Source organism: Lepisosteus oculatus, chromosome 2 (assembly GCF_040954835.1).
Source record: "Lepisosteus oculatus isolate fLepOcu1 chromosome 2, fLepOcu1.hap2, whole genome shotgun sequence".
In the NCBI taxonomy this organism is placed as follows: Eukaryota; Metazoa; Chordata; class Actinopteri; order Semionotiformes; family Lepisosteidae; genus Lepisosteus; species Lepisosteus oculatus.
The window spans coordinates 2536820-2555418 of record NC_090697.1 but is presented as its reverse complement, the minus strand read 5'-3'; the positions used below and the strand labels follow the sequence as shown (position 1 = coordinate 2555418).

The 18599-nt window shown below is 37.9% G+C and overlaps 1 protein-coding gene across 1 annotated transcript in view; it reads right to left on the bottom strand.

Moving 5' to 3' along the window:
- pex7 (peroxisomal biogenesis factor 7) overlaps window positions 1–16134 on the bottom strand; it is a 29675-nt gene extending 13541 nt beyond the window's left edge. The window contains exons 1-8 of the mRNA XM_069195847.1: window positions 15810–16134; window positions 15226–15283; window positions 14408–14558; window positions 13395–13472; window positions 12189–12297; window positions 3276–3382; window positions 2175–2288; window positions 1104–1159 (exon numbers count right to left, since the gene is read on the bottom strand). Of these exons, the coding sequence (XP_069051948.1) occupies window positions 1104–1159; window positions 2175–2288; window positions 3276–3382; window positions 12189–12297; window positions 13395–13472; window positions 14408–14558; window positions 15226–15283; window positions 15810–15927 (791 nt within the window). The 5' untranslated portion in view covers window positions 15928–16134. The remainder of the gene's footprint in view (window positions 1–1103; window positions 1160–2174; window positions 2289–3275; window positions 3383–12188; window positions 12298–13394; window positions 13473–14407; window positions 14559–15225; window positions 15284–15809) is intronic.
- Between the last annotated feature and the right edge of the window lie 2465 nt (window positions 16135–18599).

Below are 18599 nucleotides of genomic sequence, written 5' to 3'. Positions count from 1 at the left end.
GAATACATCTTCACGGACAACAAGAGTAATAGTTTTACAGTCTGAGAAGAAATCTTCCACTCGTCCATTTTCTAAACGCTTCTTCCAAGTCAGGGACGCGCGAGGACCTGAGCCTATCCCAGCAAGCAACGGGTGCAAGGCACGATACACCCTGGACAGGGTGCAGGGCACACACAGACACACTCACACTCATACCAGGGTGCATATTCTCAGACCACAATTAACCTACAGTACCAACTGCGCTGTGGGAGGAAACCAGAGCCCCCAGAGGAAACTCAGGCGAACGCGGGGAGCCCCCCGGGACTGAACCTGGGGCCACAGGGTTGTAAGGCAGCAATGCCAACCTCTGCACCACTGTGCCACCCCAAACCTTAAAAGACCCTTATTTATAACATCTGGCATGGCTGAAGCTATACTGCACCTTCTGAAAAGGATGCAAATATATTTTCTGTGTAGACAATGTCTTTTTTGGTTTGTTAACCCCAGTTGCAAACATATGACTAAAGACATTTACTCTTTAACCTGAATGTCTGAGGACATTCCAGTATGCCAGGTTTCTTTATACGGTTGAGCATGACCTTTAAGTTTTTTCAGAATGTTAACGAGAATACAAGGACCAATAACTTCACAGATATGAAGGAGTTTCAGAAAAGGTCTGGTATGAAAGGAAAGTGGAATTTTTACGAGTCAGTTAATTTGATAAATGGCAGACATTTCTTTGTGAAAACGCAATAGCAGTATTCTCCTTAGTCATTTTTACACCAAAATCAGTTTATAACTACAAAGTTTTTCCGTAACACCTTCACAAGTCAAATCCCCAATCTGTTCACTGTGGTCTGCCGAAGGTTGAAGAATAATTTCCATCTCAAATTTAAAACATATCATTAAATCAATGTACATTATTCCACAAAAGACAGGACTTGTCTTGAGATATTTAATTTAGTTAAGATATTGTCTTGTCTTAAGATATTTAATAATGTTTTAATATTTTCTTCTGACCACACTGGCAATGAATGAGTTTCACACAATAAGACTCAGTGTTTAACAGTGCCACAGAAAGAAACAGTCTATCTGATTACACTATTTTTGAGGACAGAAGTTACCTCACAGTGAAGTCATATGAACAGGATGCCAGCATGGTGAGTTGAAATGGGGAGAACTGAAAGTAGAGAAAATTTCTTGTCACACAGACATTAAAAGCTTATTTCTTCACATTAATTTCAGAAATCATAAAATCAGAGAACGGGGGGTACTTATATTACATACATATTTGTACATATTTTAAATATCTTTATGCATTTGATAAGTGATTTAGATAAAGTCTAACACAAAAATAACAAAAATAAACAATTAAAAACTAACAAAGCAATGTATAGACATGTAAGGTAACAGATCTTGAGATAAAACAGGTTGCAGTCTCGTATTCAGTTTTTGTGTTTTAAATAAAATGAAAGTAATGTTTGTTTTGGGAAATAACATTTTTTATACAGTACAGGTTATTTTAAAAAATGTGGTGATATTTGTTTCTTCAGTCTGTATAATTGGTTGGCATTTCAGCCAACAAGCTACTGTTCTCTTTTTGCTTAGCTGAACTAAACCAATCCTTTTAAAAGTCCATATCTGTCAGCAGGTAAAAACATGCTGAAAATATACTGAAGTGCAACACACAAAGAAACATACAATTAAAGATTGCCTGCTAAACTGTCACCAGCTAAAAGCTTTGGTCAAGCATAATTTAAATGTAAGTCAATATATTGGAGGTTTTATTTCCTGTTTTGAGCTTGGGTAACATTTTTATTTCTTAAATAACAACCAGCGTGCAACTTGTTCTGTTGGATTGATAAAGTGAGCAGTGATGTCTAACGTATGAAGTAAGACACCTGCCATAAGTAATAGCAGGTATATCTGGAGAAGTATCATTTAAAGTATCTTTTAACATCTGAAAATTGGAGCATTTATACAATGCGTACCAGATATACATTGTAACTGAACTGCATCATTGAGCAAGTGGACAACTTACATCTTGAAATAGCCATAGTGTGCAGAATTTTAACTCAAACGCAACGTTTTAAACTGAACCAATGTTCCTGGTGTATAAGCACCTTAAAGCACAGATGTGTGTTTTTAAAAACATGCCACATCTCCGTAAAGAAACAAAACAGAGTGTTACCCACCTTCACTCTTCTTACAGCATAAGTATGACCTGTCAGCTCAGACAGTGGCTGTCGCGCATTACGCAAGTCCCAGACCCGCAGACTGCAGTCAACTGCGCCGGTGACAATCAGGTTCTGAAACGCAAAAGCAATCATCTCTGTTCAGGTTATAACTGAGGAACTTTAGTGACAGGTTTTCTTGCTATGGGGCCAGCATGCAAAAAAGGGAGTCAAAGGGACCGACAGTTCCAAGTTGAGATCTTTCGTGGGACACAAACAGAAAAGTAACCAGAAAACGATCCGTGATCAAACATAATAGCCTTCTACCCAAATTTTCACTTTCACCTATTTTTAAATGCAGAACAAAAATATCAGTGGATATTATAGCAAAAGCATATCTGAAATCCACAAATTAAATTCTAGGTTCAAAATGATTTGTTGTCTGTTGTTTTTTTGGTGAAATAAATGCCGTATTGGGGAAATGGGATTTTCTACAGTAGATTGAGATTTTTTTGAATTGCCTTTTAATTTTCAGCTGCATGAGTGATTTTCGCTTATTAAAAAAAACAAATGACTAAGCATTGAAACGGCCTTAATGACTTTCTATTTCCTTGTCATTTTCTGTCATTACTAGGGAAAGAGAACTGCAGCGCTTAGCCAAGCGATGTCTTCATAAAGACTAATAATCTGGAAACCAAAGGACAGATACAGAGTTTCTTAAATTCAGCAGTTTATAGAAACCTTGTCACCCATCTGTCCATTTTCATGAAACACTGAGAGGACGACTGTAAACCAGGGACAAGCTTGGCCGGCACAGGGACATATCTTTGGGCTGTAGGAGGACGTGTAGGGAGAAAACCGGGAGAACATGCAAACTGTCCACAGACACAGCCAGAAAAGAACCCAGCACCCTGAAGCTATCCACTGTGCTGCCCTGTGCTTACTTTTTTGCAAAACTTTTATTTTTTATATCATTAAGATTAATAAAAGATTCTACTTGTATGTCACACATGCTCAGTTTTATTTTCTTAGACGTCCAAGCATTACAGCAGTGTAATACTGAGACCTATAATTAAAAGATGTAGGTTCAATATAGTGTAAGTACATAAACCTCTGTGTTACCTGGTCATATTTGCACCAGTCACAGCTCAGTATCTCAGCCTGATGGGCGGGGATCACCAGTCTTGACCCTCCTGTTTTCAGGTCCCATATTCTTAAAGTACTGTCACCTGGAGAAACAAAAACATCCTGAGAGCTGGCTTCTTTAAGTTTTGGTATCTGGTATCTTTATGCTCCTGTTAAAGAGACAGCAAAGGATATTTATTTGGATTATTTTTTAAACGTTCTGCAACATGTCTCACAGTGGCCAGAAAGTTCGACTTCTAACTCCTGTGGATCGTCCAGGGCCTCTTGGGATAACCTGAGACAGAAGATCATGTTCTCTTTAAAGAGCCGTGGCTTCGCCCTGGCTGTCCTCCCACGAGAACCATTCTTGTTTAGTCTTTTTCTGATGGCGGAGGCAAGATCAACACCACTAGCCTCAATGAGAGAGGCTCTTCATGACCTTCTGGATGGCTTTCTGGGTTGCTCTTAAGGAGGAAGATCTTCGCAGGACAAGCGGTCATAGGAAGTCAGAAAATTCACTAAGTTATGGCCAGTATTTAGACAGACAGCACTGTCTTGGTTATTGTTTACCTGTTACTCAATTATTCAACCATTAGGTTCAATTTATCCCCTTAATTGTGGTATGTGAACTAGGGGTTAATTTATTATTGCATATACACCGATCCCTTATTGTGTTTTTTTTCTACTTCATACAACATTGCATCTCAAGAAATAATGATTTGGTAGATATAAACTGCTTTGTTTAAGAAAAGGCCAGCTTCTATTAAACACGGGTATCCTGGTAAGAAATTGTAATTTTCATAATTATAGTGGGGGTAATAAATCTATTGTGGAAATATGATGAAAGTTTATTTTTTATATAAATGTTTATTTACACATTTAATCAAGGTAATGCAAACATGCAGTCCAAGTCCTCTCTCAAACAAGTCATCAATGTTAAATTGGCAACAAATGCAAAGACCATTAGTTTCTGCTCAGTTTTCTCACATTGCACTGGCTTAGCCTGAGTAAAATGTGACGTCACAAAAAATAAAAACAAGCCCTTTGACAGTCTTAAACAAAGGGCAGTCTGTTCGTCTGCTATTTTTACTAAAGAAATAGAAGCAAAACTAATGCAGCCTCATCATAAGCTAACAGTTCTTGCTGCATTCACAATTTTTCAAAATGTTAATTTATAAACCTAAATAGGGCACACACATGCATCAATAAAGTGTTTTTCATCTGAAAAAATAAGTGTCCCAACCTCATCTTAAATAATAGTGATTAGAAAAACATCATGTGCAAGTCAGCTAAAAAAACACAACAGACAATGTAGATTCAAAATATATAATGAAGAGTTCACTAAAACTGTTCACAAGCTTCAAACATTATTGATGTCAATATTCTTTTTATAGAACAGCTTAAATATGGCTTAACTACATACATATAAACCTGTGAATTGTGAGTTGCTTGAGGGTTAACTTAAACTTTTCTTTGTGATAATATTGATTTCTTATTCAAACGGAGCCTTACAGGACACTTAAACTAAAGGATGACTCTAAGCTAGTCAGCAATCAAACAGATTTGCTATGATAGGGGATCATGAACCAAAACAAGAACCAATTTAAAAACATACAGCATGTTCAAAACAATTAGTGAGAGGCTTATATTGTCTGTATAATTTAAAGTTAATTTCTTCATGGCAAATAAAGTATCATAATGATTATAATGATTATGCAGACTAACGATTCTGCAGACCCCTGATAATCCTTTACCTTCAACCGTATTTGTCTAAATACAGCTTTCCTACAAGTGGATAAATGAATTGCTAATTGTTACTGAATATACATAGCACATATTATATGTTAAATGTAAATAGAACATATAAAGATTCATAAACATGTAATTGTTGCTATGACAAGACTGCAATACATCTAAAAAAATCAAATGAGTACAGTTAAATCAAATGCATAATGTTTCTGAAAGTCAAGACACTGCAGGAGAGAAGCTTAATCTAAACCTCTATAACATAATACATATATATATCCAGATACAGTATCCTTCATAATTATTCATATCTCAGATGAAAAAGGACCACAAATAATTATATAAAGTAATAATAATAATAATAATAATAATAATAATAAACTTTATTTTATATAGCGCCTTTAAAGGTGGCTTCTCAAAGCGCTTTACAGGATGACAATAACAATAAATAAGAAGACTACAACAATAAATAAGAAAATTTCACAAGACAGGACACAATTATAATTACAACAATACACCAATAACAATAGAGGAGACCGTGGAAGATGGTATTAAGAAGAGCAGAGGGGTGAAGAATGGAAGCAGTTAAGTAAAGGCTTTTCTGAAAAGGAGGGTTTTGAGTCTGGATTTGAAGGAGTTTAGAGAAGGTGACTCTCTAATATCCTTGGGCAAGGAGTTCCAGAGCTTGGGGGCATAGCAGGAGAAGGCCCTGTCGCCCATACAATGTAGACGGGCTTGGGGGACAGTAAGGAGGGCAGAATTTGAAGAGCGGAGGTTGCGAGGTGGGGAGTAGGGCGATAAAAGTTCAGACAGGTATTGAGGTGCCAAGCCATGTAAAGCCTTGTAGGTGAGCATGAGGATTTTAAAGTCTACGCGGAATTTGACCGGAAGCCAGTGCAAGGACTCCAGGATAGGAGTTATTAGTTATTTGAGTTATTAGTTATTAGTTATTAGGAGTAAGTAGTTATTTGAGTTACATCTTAGATAACGTCTTGTTTAGAAATCTAAAACGTATGGCATATACTGTACTACAGCCTGTGAATAAATCTGAGCCTTATGTGTTCTGGACTATTAATAATACAAAAATCAAATAAGGTGTCAATTGTTTATGACTAATATAACTTTTCTTCGTGCTATGCTACAAAGAATAATTGTAAGCAGTTATTTTATCTGATATTCTAGTTTCTTTGGGAGTATAAATGGAGGACACTGTATAGTAGTGTCCAAAAAGGTTATGTTACCCTTGCAAACCTGCCATATCACCCTGCAACTCACAACTGGCAACCCACTGAAGCTAAGCAGGTGTGCCTGGTCTAAACCTCTATAACATAGAGTGTCTGCAGTGTCTTGACTTTCATGGGATGGGAGACCTCCTGGGAAAATCTAAGGTTACTGCTGGAAGAGATGTTAGTGAGGCCAGCAGGGGGTGCTCACCCTGCGGTCCACGTGGGTCCTAATACCCCAGTATAGTGACGGGGACACTATACTGTAAACAGGTGCTGTCCTTCGGATGAGACGTAAAACCGAGGTCTGAGCAGTGATAGAGAAAACACAGTCACCACAAGTCTGAGATTTAGATAAGTCTAGTTGCAAAGATCTGAACATATTGCAACTTCCCAAGAAGAGAATTAGGCTGCGCTTGACGTCATAAATGCATGAATCAAACACCCAGCATGTGACATTGATAGAAACCACCCAATCCGGACAATATATCTAAGGTGAAAAACAGGTCTTAATTCATTTTATGCAAGTTTTAAAGCAAAGGATGAAAAAAAGGTAAAAGTGAATACTTCTGCAAGGCACTGTATTTTCATGATCATATTTGTTCAAAAACTTTATAGCCATTCTTGCAATAATTCCAGAATTTGTTTTGGTTAACATTTAAACACGTTTTTGCAGATTTCTAGACCTCTCATTGGTTTTATTACACTGTGATATCATAGCAACTCTTCAACCAATTTAACATTGTCCTCCTTGTTGATTAACACATAAATATTTCATTGTGACCACACAAGCATACCCAATTTTCAGCTTTTCAGTTTGCTATCTAGTAGTCAGGGGTCCTTTATAAGTTTCAAAATACTTTTTCTGCCAAAAACATCATTATTATTTATGTTACTTCTTTAATCACATTTTCCACCCCATTATGTTTTCTTTAGAAAACTGATATTTATCAGCCTCTAGGCTACAGCGTCACATCCTGAACTAGTAACCCTGCATTTTATCTGGAATGACAAACAGCTGTTGACATCACTCTGTTAAGCGTTGTAACTTAATGTTTACTAAATTAGAAGCTTGAGGCTGTACCTTTTTGATTAGAGATCAACATGGACACTACCAGCTGGGAAACTGCCTACCATCCCCTTAATTTCTGTAACGAAAGTACTCAGCCACTACAACTGCTGTGTGCACAAAGAAACAAAGAGTTTATCAAACAGCAAGCTTACAATAATGGAGCCAAGCATTGCACTTTGTCAGGGATGTGGACTGTGACAGCTAAGCACGTAGCAGAAACGTGATGTGATATCAAAGGTAAACAATCTGACACTGTCGTACGCACTTTTGTGCTAGAGCTTCTGCTGCAGTTAAAAAGATAAAAAAATAAAGCTCAGTTCATGAAGCATTGATTTCTTCCTTTTTCTTTTAAGCAACAGTGAATTGTACTTGCAATACTTTTAGATTGGTTACTTCACTACTAAGTCCTCACATTAATCGTAACAAAAATTAAACTACTACAGTTTAATTTACAGACTAATGCTAATGCATTTCATTACAGAAATAACGGACAGGCACATAAAAAGATTGTGAGTAATCCACTCTCTAAATTGCAATGATTTTCTTTTAAAGCAAATATTATTTTTAGGAAAAACTAAAAATGTGTGGAGCTTTAAATACTTTGGGTCAATGGCATCTTTATGATATTCTCCTGATACTATAATCCCATTCTTTGCAGTAATTAATGGGTCAATCAATCAGTCATTGAATGCAATGAATACATTCTTATATCTGATCTCAATAATTTATTAATTACCAGTAGCCTCTAACATGAAACATCAGAGCATGAGGCATTATCTTTCAAAGGAACAAGTAAAGCTTTATTCCATGTTGAAAAGAGACACAATGTTTCAGCTGGGGAGCCTTCTTCAGGTGTGTCTTTCAACTGCCTTACTAAAAGTTAGTGGTGTACAAAACAATATTTAAAGAAGTCAAAACACACTTAATACACCACATTCTGCAATTACTATGAAAAGACTTACTTATGAAGTTATGTAAGTTTAAAAAACATTCCAGAATACGACTTGAGTGAATCAACATTTTGAAAGGTATAGAGTGTCAATGTTTGAGATTCTTAACAGACAAATGACTTTCTTGACAATATCTTGGGATCAATTTGAGCTTAATTTATGGTTATTTATGTTACATATTTACATAGTTTTCAGTTTTTATGAAGGCATCATAAAATGATGCTCAGTTCTTCTTTGTTGTCTGGATTTTTATGTCTGATACTGTCTGTATCAGATTACACTTTTCAAGTATAGGAACTAACTGAGTTTTTATTTTTTCTGAATAGTGAAATCTACTGTTAATAAGATCACTTTATTGGCCATATACAAGTCCTTGTATTTCCTCGGGTGGAGCGCTGGCTCTGTGGCTCAGGATCTGCGCCTGTGGCTGGAAGGTTTCCGGTTCGTGACCCTGCGCTCTGACCCCAAGCTTCTCTCTCCCTGTGTGTCTCATGGAGAGCAAGCTGGGGGAATGCGAAAAAAGACAAATTCCTAATGCAAGAAATTGTATATGGCTAATAAAGTGATCTTGTATTAGGAATTTGTCTTTTCGCAGAACCCAGTTTGCGCTCCATGAGGCACACAGACAGGGACAGAAGCTTGGGGTCAGAGCCATTTATACGGCGCCCCTGGAGCAGTTGGGGTTAAGGGCCTTGCTCAGGGGCCCAACGGAGTAGGATTCCTCTGTCGGCCGCGGGATACGAACCAGCAACCTTCCAGCCACAGCCGCAGATCCTGAGTCACAGAGCCCCCGCACCGTGTAGCAACAGTTATCCTGATGGCACTTTTAATCTTTTACAATATCTGCTCCTGATGAAATTTGGGCTGATTCGCTGGCACTCTATCAATGCTTTAATAAAATATCATGCAGTAAAGGTCTCCATCAGGGATGCAAAGTCTGTTCCAAATAATATCCAGGCTTTCCGGGAAAACCCAGAACTGAAATGCAAGAGATTGATTAATGACTGTGCAGGTAAAGTCAGCATAGCAATGACTGTAGTAGTTCAGGTGGGTAGCTGCGTTAGCGTAATAGGTTTATTCCAAAAGACATCAGAAACCAGAAATATCCTGAAACTAGGATCACACCTTCCCCCTTCTCTCAACGGCAGACTCGTTTCTTTCTAATCCTCTCATCATTTGCAGGTTTTGACTTCACACCTCTCTTCACCTCTCTCGACTTCACACCCCCTGAGTGTCCACTCTGCTCCTCTCCTGCTCCCTCCTCCTCTCCACTCCCAGCTGTTGTCCTCCCATGCTTTATCTACTGCCGGTGTTCCTCTCTCCCACACCTGAAGAAGGCTCCACAGCCGAAACATTTTTTTATTTTCTGTTCTTTTCAGCGTGGAATAAACCTATTACTTATTCCTTTGCAGCCTACGCATGCTGATGCAGCTCCCCACTTCAAATAAGTTAGTATAGTGATGACTGTGTAGGTAAAGTTAGCATAGTTGTGATTGTGCAGGTAAAATCAGAAAACTGATGATTGTGCAGGTAAAATCAGCAAAGTGATCTTTGTCTTCCAAGTACTACTCCAGCAACTTATCTTCTCTGAGACATAAATAGAGCCCATAAATGTTACAACTAATGGTATAAACTCTTAGCATATTAATTTCTTCTGCTGTCATTTGGTGGTGAAAATGAGATGAATGATTTGGTGACTGCTGGAGGATAGTATTTCTCTTCAGGTCCTCTGGGGTTTATGTCAAGTACACCTGTGAGACTATCCAACTAACTTTCACAAACTGGACAAAGAAAGGAGGGAGTACTTGACAATTTCAGGTTTTCAAACCAAACGATATGCAATATCTTGATTAGCACCATTCATGCTTCAAATAAGAAGCATAAAATTATGTATCTTTTGGTTAAAAGCAAAATATATATACGTATATATAAACATAACTTTTTACATAAGATGATTTATGTACTCAGTTGACTTGGTTTTATGCAGATTTTCTCTATTAGTGCCTAAATTTAGAACAGGGACTATACCAAGATGAACTTTTTGTTCTATCTAACTGAAAGACTACTGAGCACTGTATTAACACCAACGACTGCTCCTGTTTGCTAGCAATACTGTCTCATTTATTAAGTGGTTTGGAGATTTTTTAAAAATCTTGAAACATAAAAATGTCCACAGTCTCAAGGATTTTGATTTTTGAGTGATGTCATTCTCTCGAAGCTGTGCATAGTATTTTAACCTCCCTACAAATAACACTCTCTTTATTCTGCTATGCATAATTAATAGTCAAAAGATAAATATATATTGGTACTATTACTAGTTTGAACATCAATATGTTCGACTAAGAATAGCTTACACATTTCTTATATACCGTGTAATGTGACAAAGACACTTTTTACTTGGGGAGAGTGAAAGCTCTCTGCACTGCACCATAGTGTCTCTTGGAAATACACAAGACTGCTTTGAAAAACTTGAATGCACTCTCACTGGGCTACATACATTTTTATGTTTCTTACTTATTAATTAAATTGAGGCTCAAAAAGCAAAAAAATATTACCACTCATAGGGTAATGGAATGGTTATTCGTACTATTTAAAATTTGAACTGCTTTCTGAGAAAACAAATAATATGTTTATTTGGTGTCTTTTGTTATGCAAAAATAGCTGATGTTGTTCAATAAATGCACTATTTATATAAAGGTAAGTTATAAAAAATAATTTTACTGGTGCTAACATTGCATGTTTTTCATACAAATGTATGCTGTCCAAAATGTAAACATGAAGAATAAATCACTTGTTGACTGCTTAGTATCAGGCTGACATGTGCAGAGACAGCAGTTGTGCTGTCCCAATGAAATCATCAAACAATCAAACAGAGAGGAGTCACCCATCACGTCAGGTGTTGTGTGCTGGCACTGCCAGAAATGCTCACTGATAACCCCAAACAGACCCACCTGAGAAAATGTTTAAGCTTCTTCAGGAGAGAGGAACACCAGCAGTAGATAAACCATGGGAGAACAAAAGCTGGGAGAGAAGAGGAGCGAGAGGGGGAGCAGGGGACAGAAAGAGAGGCCAATCAAGAGGTCTGAAGTCAGAATAGGTGTAGAGAGGTGTGAAATGAAACCGCCAATGAATGGAGAAAATTTAGAAGAAAAGTAGTCTGTCATTGAGAGAAGGGGGTAGGTATAATCCTAGCTGCAGGATAATTTTGGTTTCTGTAGTCCTTCTGATGTATGAGTTCGGAAAACTGTCTTTTCTAAAGCAGTATGAGTGCTTTTTTGGCATTTGTCAGCACCAAAGTCAAAATGATTACGACCTTGACTGCCAATGGGCGCCCATGCGGTTGAAACACCTACCATCGCCTGCAGCAAGAAGGCTGACAGGTTCCTGGATAGATCAGGATATGTTACACCAGTTACACTTCACTTCTGAGTGTGACAAAACCTTGGCTTCCACATCAATGTATACCACAAAACCAGGAGTGAGTGCAACTCCTCCTGTACGTCCAGGAACAAAACTGAAGCCAGAAATATGCACATTGCCTGGTGTAGCATTCACCACAGGTGTCATTCTGAAACTTTACAGCCAGTTGCCACAGACTGCAAGGAATTCACCACAGTACAAAGCATTCAGTGGATCAGCACTGAAATCCTGGTCAGGGCTGCGCTCTGGAGCAGTCCGATCTCCAGGGCTGGAGCGTTCATGCCGACAATGTGGTCACTAAAATCGCAGGTGTGCAGTGACATCTTGTGGTACTCTGGGATAATTAACCGCTCAGCCAGTTAAAAATGGGCTCAACTCTCACATTAATCTAACCATGAGCTAATTGATTACTAAGAGTAGAAAATGTAGGCTATAAATCAACAGAAATCTGTGCTTTTAAACATAAAACCCGGAATATTAGTAAAGACAGTAGACTCACCAGAAGCTGAAGCAAAACAGCCAGGAATGTGTGGAGACCACGATGTGCTATAAATAACACCTTCATGACCTTGAAATGTGCCAACTGACTTGGCAATTTCTGGGTCCCACTGAGGAAACAGAAACAGGGGAGTACTTAACGATTTTCACCCAGACACATTTACGTTTTTATTTTTTCCTGCATAATAAAAGAGTTATTGCACTTTTGCAATATATTGCAATCCTTGATCTTAAAATAATCTCCTTTTAAGTATTTCTTCCAACTTTGTTTATCTCAAAATGCTCTGATAATTGAGATGATTAAAAAATCTTACTGATTAAACAGACATGATCAACCCGGTCAATTCATTTGACCATTAGTAGCACCAGTTCACAAAAGGCAGAATAATTCAAAATGGCAGAGGAATGGAATTGAATAGATTTGACTGTGGGATGAAAAAAGATATGCACTAAAGGTTCAATATGTCTTATGGCATTTCTTTCAGTGGCAAGAGGCCAAACAATCCATCTGGGAAAACACTAGCATTGGCACCTACAGTAGTAGCTTTTGCAGCACTAAGTCAAGCGATGGGTGTCAAATTTACGCAAGAAGTTATAATGAACATCCTCTGTTCTTTTCTCTCTGACTTTTTTTTGGCTGAGGCAGGCATTCAATATCAGTGAGTAGATGGAGTGATGCAAAGGTATAGGAAAACTTAATGTTTTAATCAGCCATCAGCCGTGTACACTTCCAATTCCTGCAGAGCTAGGAATGCGTCTGGTTTATCCCAGCCCCCGTTTAGACATCTGCCACAAGGACTGGCTTCCTGTGTGTCAGACATATCTATTCCCATCTATTTATTAATGTATTTTTTTTCTATAATAAGAGGGAAGCAACAGTATTCACTCCACAAGGCCTGCTTATTGTAATGAAGTGTCAAGTGTGCTATCTGCAGCAATGACTATCTACTTAACGTTTGTGTTCGACACAGTGAGGATGATTTCTCTGTTTGTAAAGCGGAACTGAATCATTGTTTTCATGTTTAGAAAATACTGATAATCTGGTATTTCTTTTGCAAAATTTTGCATAGGTAATCAAAGCTAAATGGAAGAAATAACAAAATCATATCAATCCAGGATATTTCAAAACAATACCACAAGCCAGAAGAAGCTTTTTCAGTTATTTCTATGTGTACACATCACTATATGATTGTTTGAGACATCTTACCACTTTAGCAGTGTGGTCCCAGGAACCAGAAACTATGAATGTTTCACCACGGGTTAAACTCCAGTCAACGCTATACACCTGCACACAGAGGGATTCATATACATTAAGTCATTCAACTTCACAAAACAAACAAAGAGAATATCTACAGGCTTCATAGAACAAATGAAGAAGACCTTGACATCTGAAGAAGGCTCCACGGTCGAAACTTTACGTTTCTTTTCTTCTCTTTTCAGCATGTTATAAACCTGTACTTCTTTCTTTGTAGCCTATGAATGCTGACGCAGATCCCTGCTTGAATATCCACAGGCTTGGGTTAAAATAATACCTATAAGCGTTATTTAAAACATTACAGAGACCAACTTTCAGTAAGAAGTATTTTAAAAAAGCCCTATAACCTAGAAAGAGATTGAGAAAATTAAAATGCATACCATTTTATTTTTACTGATGATAAGAACAATAAGTCATAATGACTTCAAAATAACAAATGCAACTTTTGAATAGATACTCTAAAGAAAGAAAAAAGCCAAGAGCTATTCTATAAATTTGACAACAGAAATGGAACCACATTTTTTATCATTACAAATGTATCTGATTGTATTACAGCTTGGTATTATTATTTACAAAGACTACATTGAAAATAAAAATACATAGATGCTTTTTATCCTACAAAGACCATGCCAGTTGACCCACATGATTAACTACCAAGTTGTAATATAATAATAAGAACAGTGAGAGCAGTCAGTCAATGATGTGGCATGTCCATCCATGCATTTTCCAATCTTTATCTTTATCCAATTCTGGGTCACTGGGGAGTCCCAGCAAGCAACAGGCGCAAGGCAGGCAGGATACACCCTGGACTGGACGCCAGTCCATCACAGGGCCCACACAGACACGGACACAAGCACCCACAGCAGGGCCAGTTTTCACAGAAGCCAATTAACCAACCAGTGTGTCTGTGAAAAGGACCGGACAGACTCCAGAAATGCCGCCTGTGCCCAGGTAAAAACAGTCACCTCCTGCGCGTGCTCCTTCAGCACCTGCAGCGGCCCCAGGGGATTAGCTGTGTCCCAGATCTGGAGAGATCCGTCTCCACTCCCCGTCACCAGCAGGTGCTCGTTGCTCTCACTCCAGGTGACGTCGAAAAGGCCATCGTTCCAGTCAAAACTGAACAAGAAGGGTTATAATACTTATCAGTCCAACTCTGTCACCCACAGAGACTTAGATATGTAAAGGAACAGGTAAAGGTTTTCTCCATGCTGAAAGGAAAAGAAAAAAGTATGACAACGTCTTGGCTGTGGAGCCTTTGTCAGGAGTGGAGCCTGAAGCTCCAACAGCCAAAACTTTGTGTTTCTTTTCTTCTCTTTTCAGCATGGAGAAAACCATTACCTGTTCCTTTGCAGACTAGGCATGCTAACGCAGGTCCCTACTCGGACTTAAATTTGTGCTCATTAATACAGATGCGCATTTCACTCGAGCTAAGTGAAAGCCTTAGGGTACAACATCATTGTCCCCACCTGGGGTTTGAACCCACAAGCTTTCCATCATGAAACCTGTACCCCACACCTCTGGGACGTCTCTCTTGAACAGAACCAATATGATCAACACAAAGACTTTTATTCAAAATAAAAAATAGATGGTTTTCAGCATGTGCTCACAAAGATGTGTGTCCCTATTTTCTCAACAGGAACACAGTGTTTTTTTTGCATTGTGGAGGATGATATTGAAATTATTTATGAATAGTGTTGTCTTTGTTTCATATACATATATAAAGAAATCAGTAAAAAACAATGATAGTAATAAATCAGTCTTGGCAACAAGTAGTTTTATGTACCTCTTTATGAGAGAAATACCAATGTCATTCTGCTCCAGAACCAGCAGTGTTCCACAACCTGAACAAACACAAAACAAAAAAGTAAGCTGTGAAGATTTGCTTTTCGTTGAGGGGGCAGTATTAGAAACAAAGTATGCTTTTTTTCTGGGTGCTTTTCGGTTTTGGTTTACAATATTAAAGGACTTATGGTACTGTGAACAGATCTATACAGAGGTTAGGACACACGACAAGCTTTCTGATTCAGAAATGCTATCATAATTTTCTTTATTTATTATTTATTTTTACATCTGAGTAATATTACTTTTATTTTTAAAATGACTCTTCCTTACATGTACTTTAAACTAAAATGAAAATAAACTCATCCGCTTTGTAGCTGATGAATTGATGGTTGTTAAAAAATATCAACTCCATATTTTTCTGTTAAAAAAACTTCAATTACTATATAAGAGTTAGTTGTTTTTTAACATAAATATGAAAATGTGATTTTAAAAAAGCTTGAAATGTACATTTTGACCATTTCAGGTCACACTTAAGCGAACTTCATGCAGGATAACCACGATCACGACGACTGAATGAAGGGTCACCTGCTATTCCGTAATACTGAGACGTGGCACAGGCCAGCCTGTTGGGAAAATACGGGGACACTTCTACTGCATAACCGTGTCGAGCTGGGGACCGGAACGTCCTCATTACTTCAGCCATTAACCTTACTGTTTTGTTCCAGTCTCGCCCGCTTTGCCTACGTCTTAAACATAACAGCCGCTTGCATCTCCAATACAAACGACATAAGGTACTCAAATTCAACTGACACGAACTGGATTTAAATCAAACTAAATAACCTTATTTACTACAGGCTCATAATAGTTCATAGCGTCTCATGGTCGAAATCGACTTCCTGCTCCCAGCAGCCTCTGCGGAGCGCAGAGCTCTAATTGGTGCTGTGATTGGTCTCTTTCCGGGCACTGTGATTGGTCTTTCTTTTTTTTGGGCGCTGTGATTGGTCGTTTTTGTGGCTGCGCTGTGATTGGTCATGTACCAGGAAGCTCTTCACCTTTTCGCAATTTAGCATTAAATTAACCAGCCCGGTTGTCCGAGTTAACTTGAACACGGGGCTATAGTACACTTGATAAATCAATTAGATTGCAAAGCACAAAATACATTCATGTTTATGATATAAAAATCCTTCCAAATAAGCAAGATGAGCTTATGTCCTTTTGTGATTTGTAACTTATCTTAATATTGGCATTTTTTGTGTGAACTATTATTACAGTGAGCTCTTATAACGCGATTTATCATTTCAACGCTACCGATGATGTTTCATATTATTTTCAAAATAAATTTCAAAGTGATGATCACAACAGTCATCACCAGGTGTCACTGTTGTTGCACATATATGTACGTGTGCGTCAATGTTGCACATACAGTATACAGTATATTGGTGTGTTCATAAATGTGTGGAATCCGTATTAATTAAATACTTTTGGCAAATAATGATGTGGCCAACGAGATATCAATCCAAATGAAATGTTACAATCCGATATAAAATAATAATTCCTGAACTTTTCGGTTATTCATTACTTTTTAAAAGTACTGTTAAATTACCATACCAGTATCCAACAGGCAGGTGGAGGCCTATTTGTTGTCTGGGTGATAACAAAGAAGAAAAAAATAATATCGGATCACTATCACCCCTTAACAGACCCTGTACCTAAATTCTTTTATCAGAGACTTTATGCAGTGTTGCACTCCTTATGCTTATTTCACTTTTTTGCTGATGATCTTATTCACAGGTGGCACTGTGGTGCAGGGGTTAAGCATTGCTGGAGCCCTGGGATCCTTTCCTGGGGTGCTATCTGCTTGGCGTTTGTATGTTCACCCCATGTTTTTGTGGGTTTCTTCTGGGTGCTTCGGTTTCCTCCCACGGTCCAAGGACATACTGTACAGATATGTTGATAGGATTCTGGGAAAATTGGCCCTGGTGAGAGTCTGTGTATTTCTGTGCCTGTCTGTGATCACCTGTTCATCACCTGTGATGGCCTGGCATCCCATCCAGGGTGCATCCTGCCTTGCACCCGCTGCTTGCTGGGATAGACTCCTCCTGCTCCCCTGGACCTGGAACTGGATGAAGTGTTTAGAAAATGGATGAATGGATCTTATTCACCTTCTCTTCATGAGGACTTGATTCCTGGGCATTCCAGTTCTGGGCACAGAGGTCTGTCCCCATTATAACTGCCTCAATTTGTACTTAAAAGTCAGCTATTATAGTTGTTTCCCTGGCACTGGGGTACTGTGCTAGTCTCAGTGCTATGGATTCAGTTCACTGTGGCATGAATTTGTGGCATGAATTATTTTTCCTTGTTTCTTCTGTTATACAGATATAATGCGTATGTTGTGACAACTGAGTTAAAATTAGGTTACACCATTTCTTGCAAACAAATCCAGTCAGAAATGTCCATGCAGACCAGTATATTGTACATGAAAATTAAGTGTAAATTAAATTCACAATAACTAGCATAAAGACACCTTTTAGATTAATTAAAAATAACTCAACCAGACAAACGATTTTAATATATTTAGTGATAAAATGATTTAGTTCTTCTTTCCGATCTTTTTCATATTATTATTAGCAGTAGTAGTGTGAAATGTTCCCCAAACGTTCTTCATTTTTTAACAAAAAAAAACTCCAATAACTTCCAAGAACATATTGCTGTTAAGTAGATTGTCTAGATGTTTTAACAGTGTTTTCTTCCAGAGCATGTTTGAAACCTAACTCTTGGAATGCATCATCACCTCCAGTCCTACTGACTCAAAAAAACAAAAAAATGTGATTGTCATTGTATTTTGAATTCCTTACACCTACTGTTATAATAATGTATAGATTTCTTAATGATAATTTGTGTAATAAACCCTAGTGTTTAAACCATGTCAGGGTTTTCCAGGTGATTATTTATTATGTGACAGTCCTATATTGTTAATATATTGCTGTCAGGGGGTCAGTACATGGCTCTTCGGTGGAACTGGAATTGTGTTACAGTACAATATCTATGGGGTTCTGCAGGGTATTGTCCAGAGTTTCACTTCCCCACTATTGTTAAACACAGCTGTAATGACCTGTGAAATGTCTTGAAAACCTACAAGAGAAAAGGCAGACGGTAACTGTACTGTAACACTTATCATCACACGATCAAGTTATAAAAACAACAGTAGTCCTACTCCATAGCTGAACTATAATTAAGAAAAAATCAACACTTTGTCACATGACATTAGGAAAAAAGCTTAATTTAAGAAAAATATAAAAAAGCATCAGAGAACTACAGTAATCTGTTCCAGAAAAAAATGCATAGCTCGGAAGATACAATGAAAAGAAAAACTGT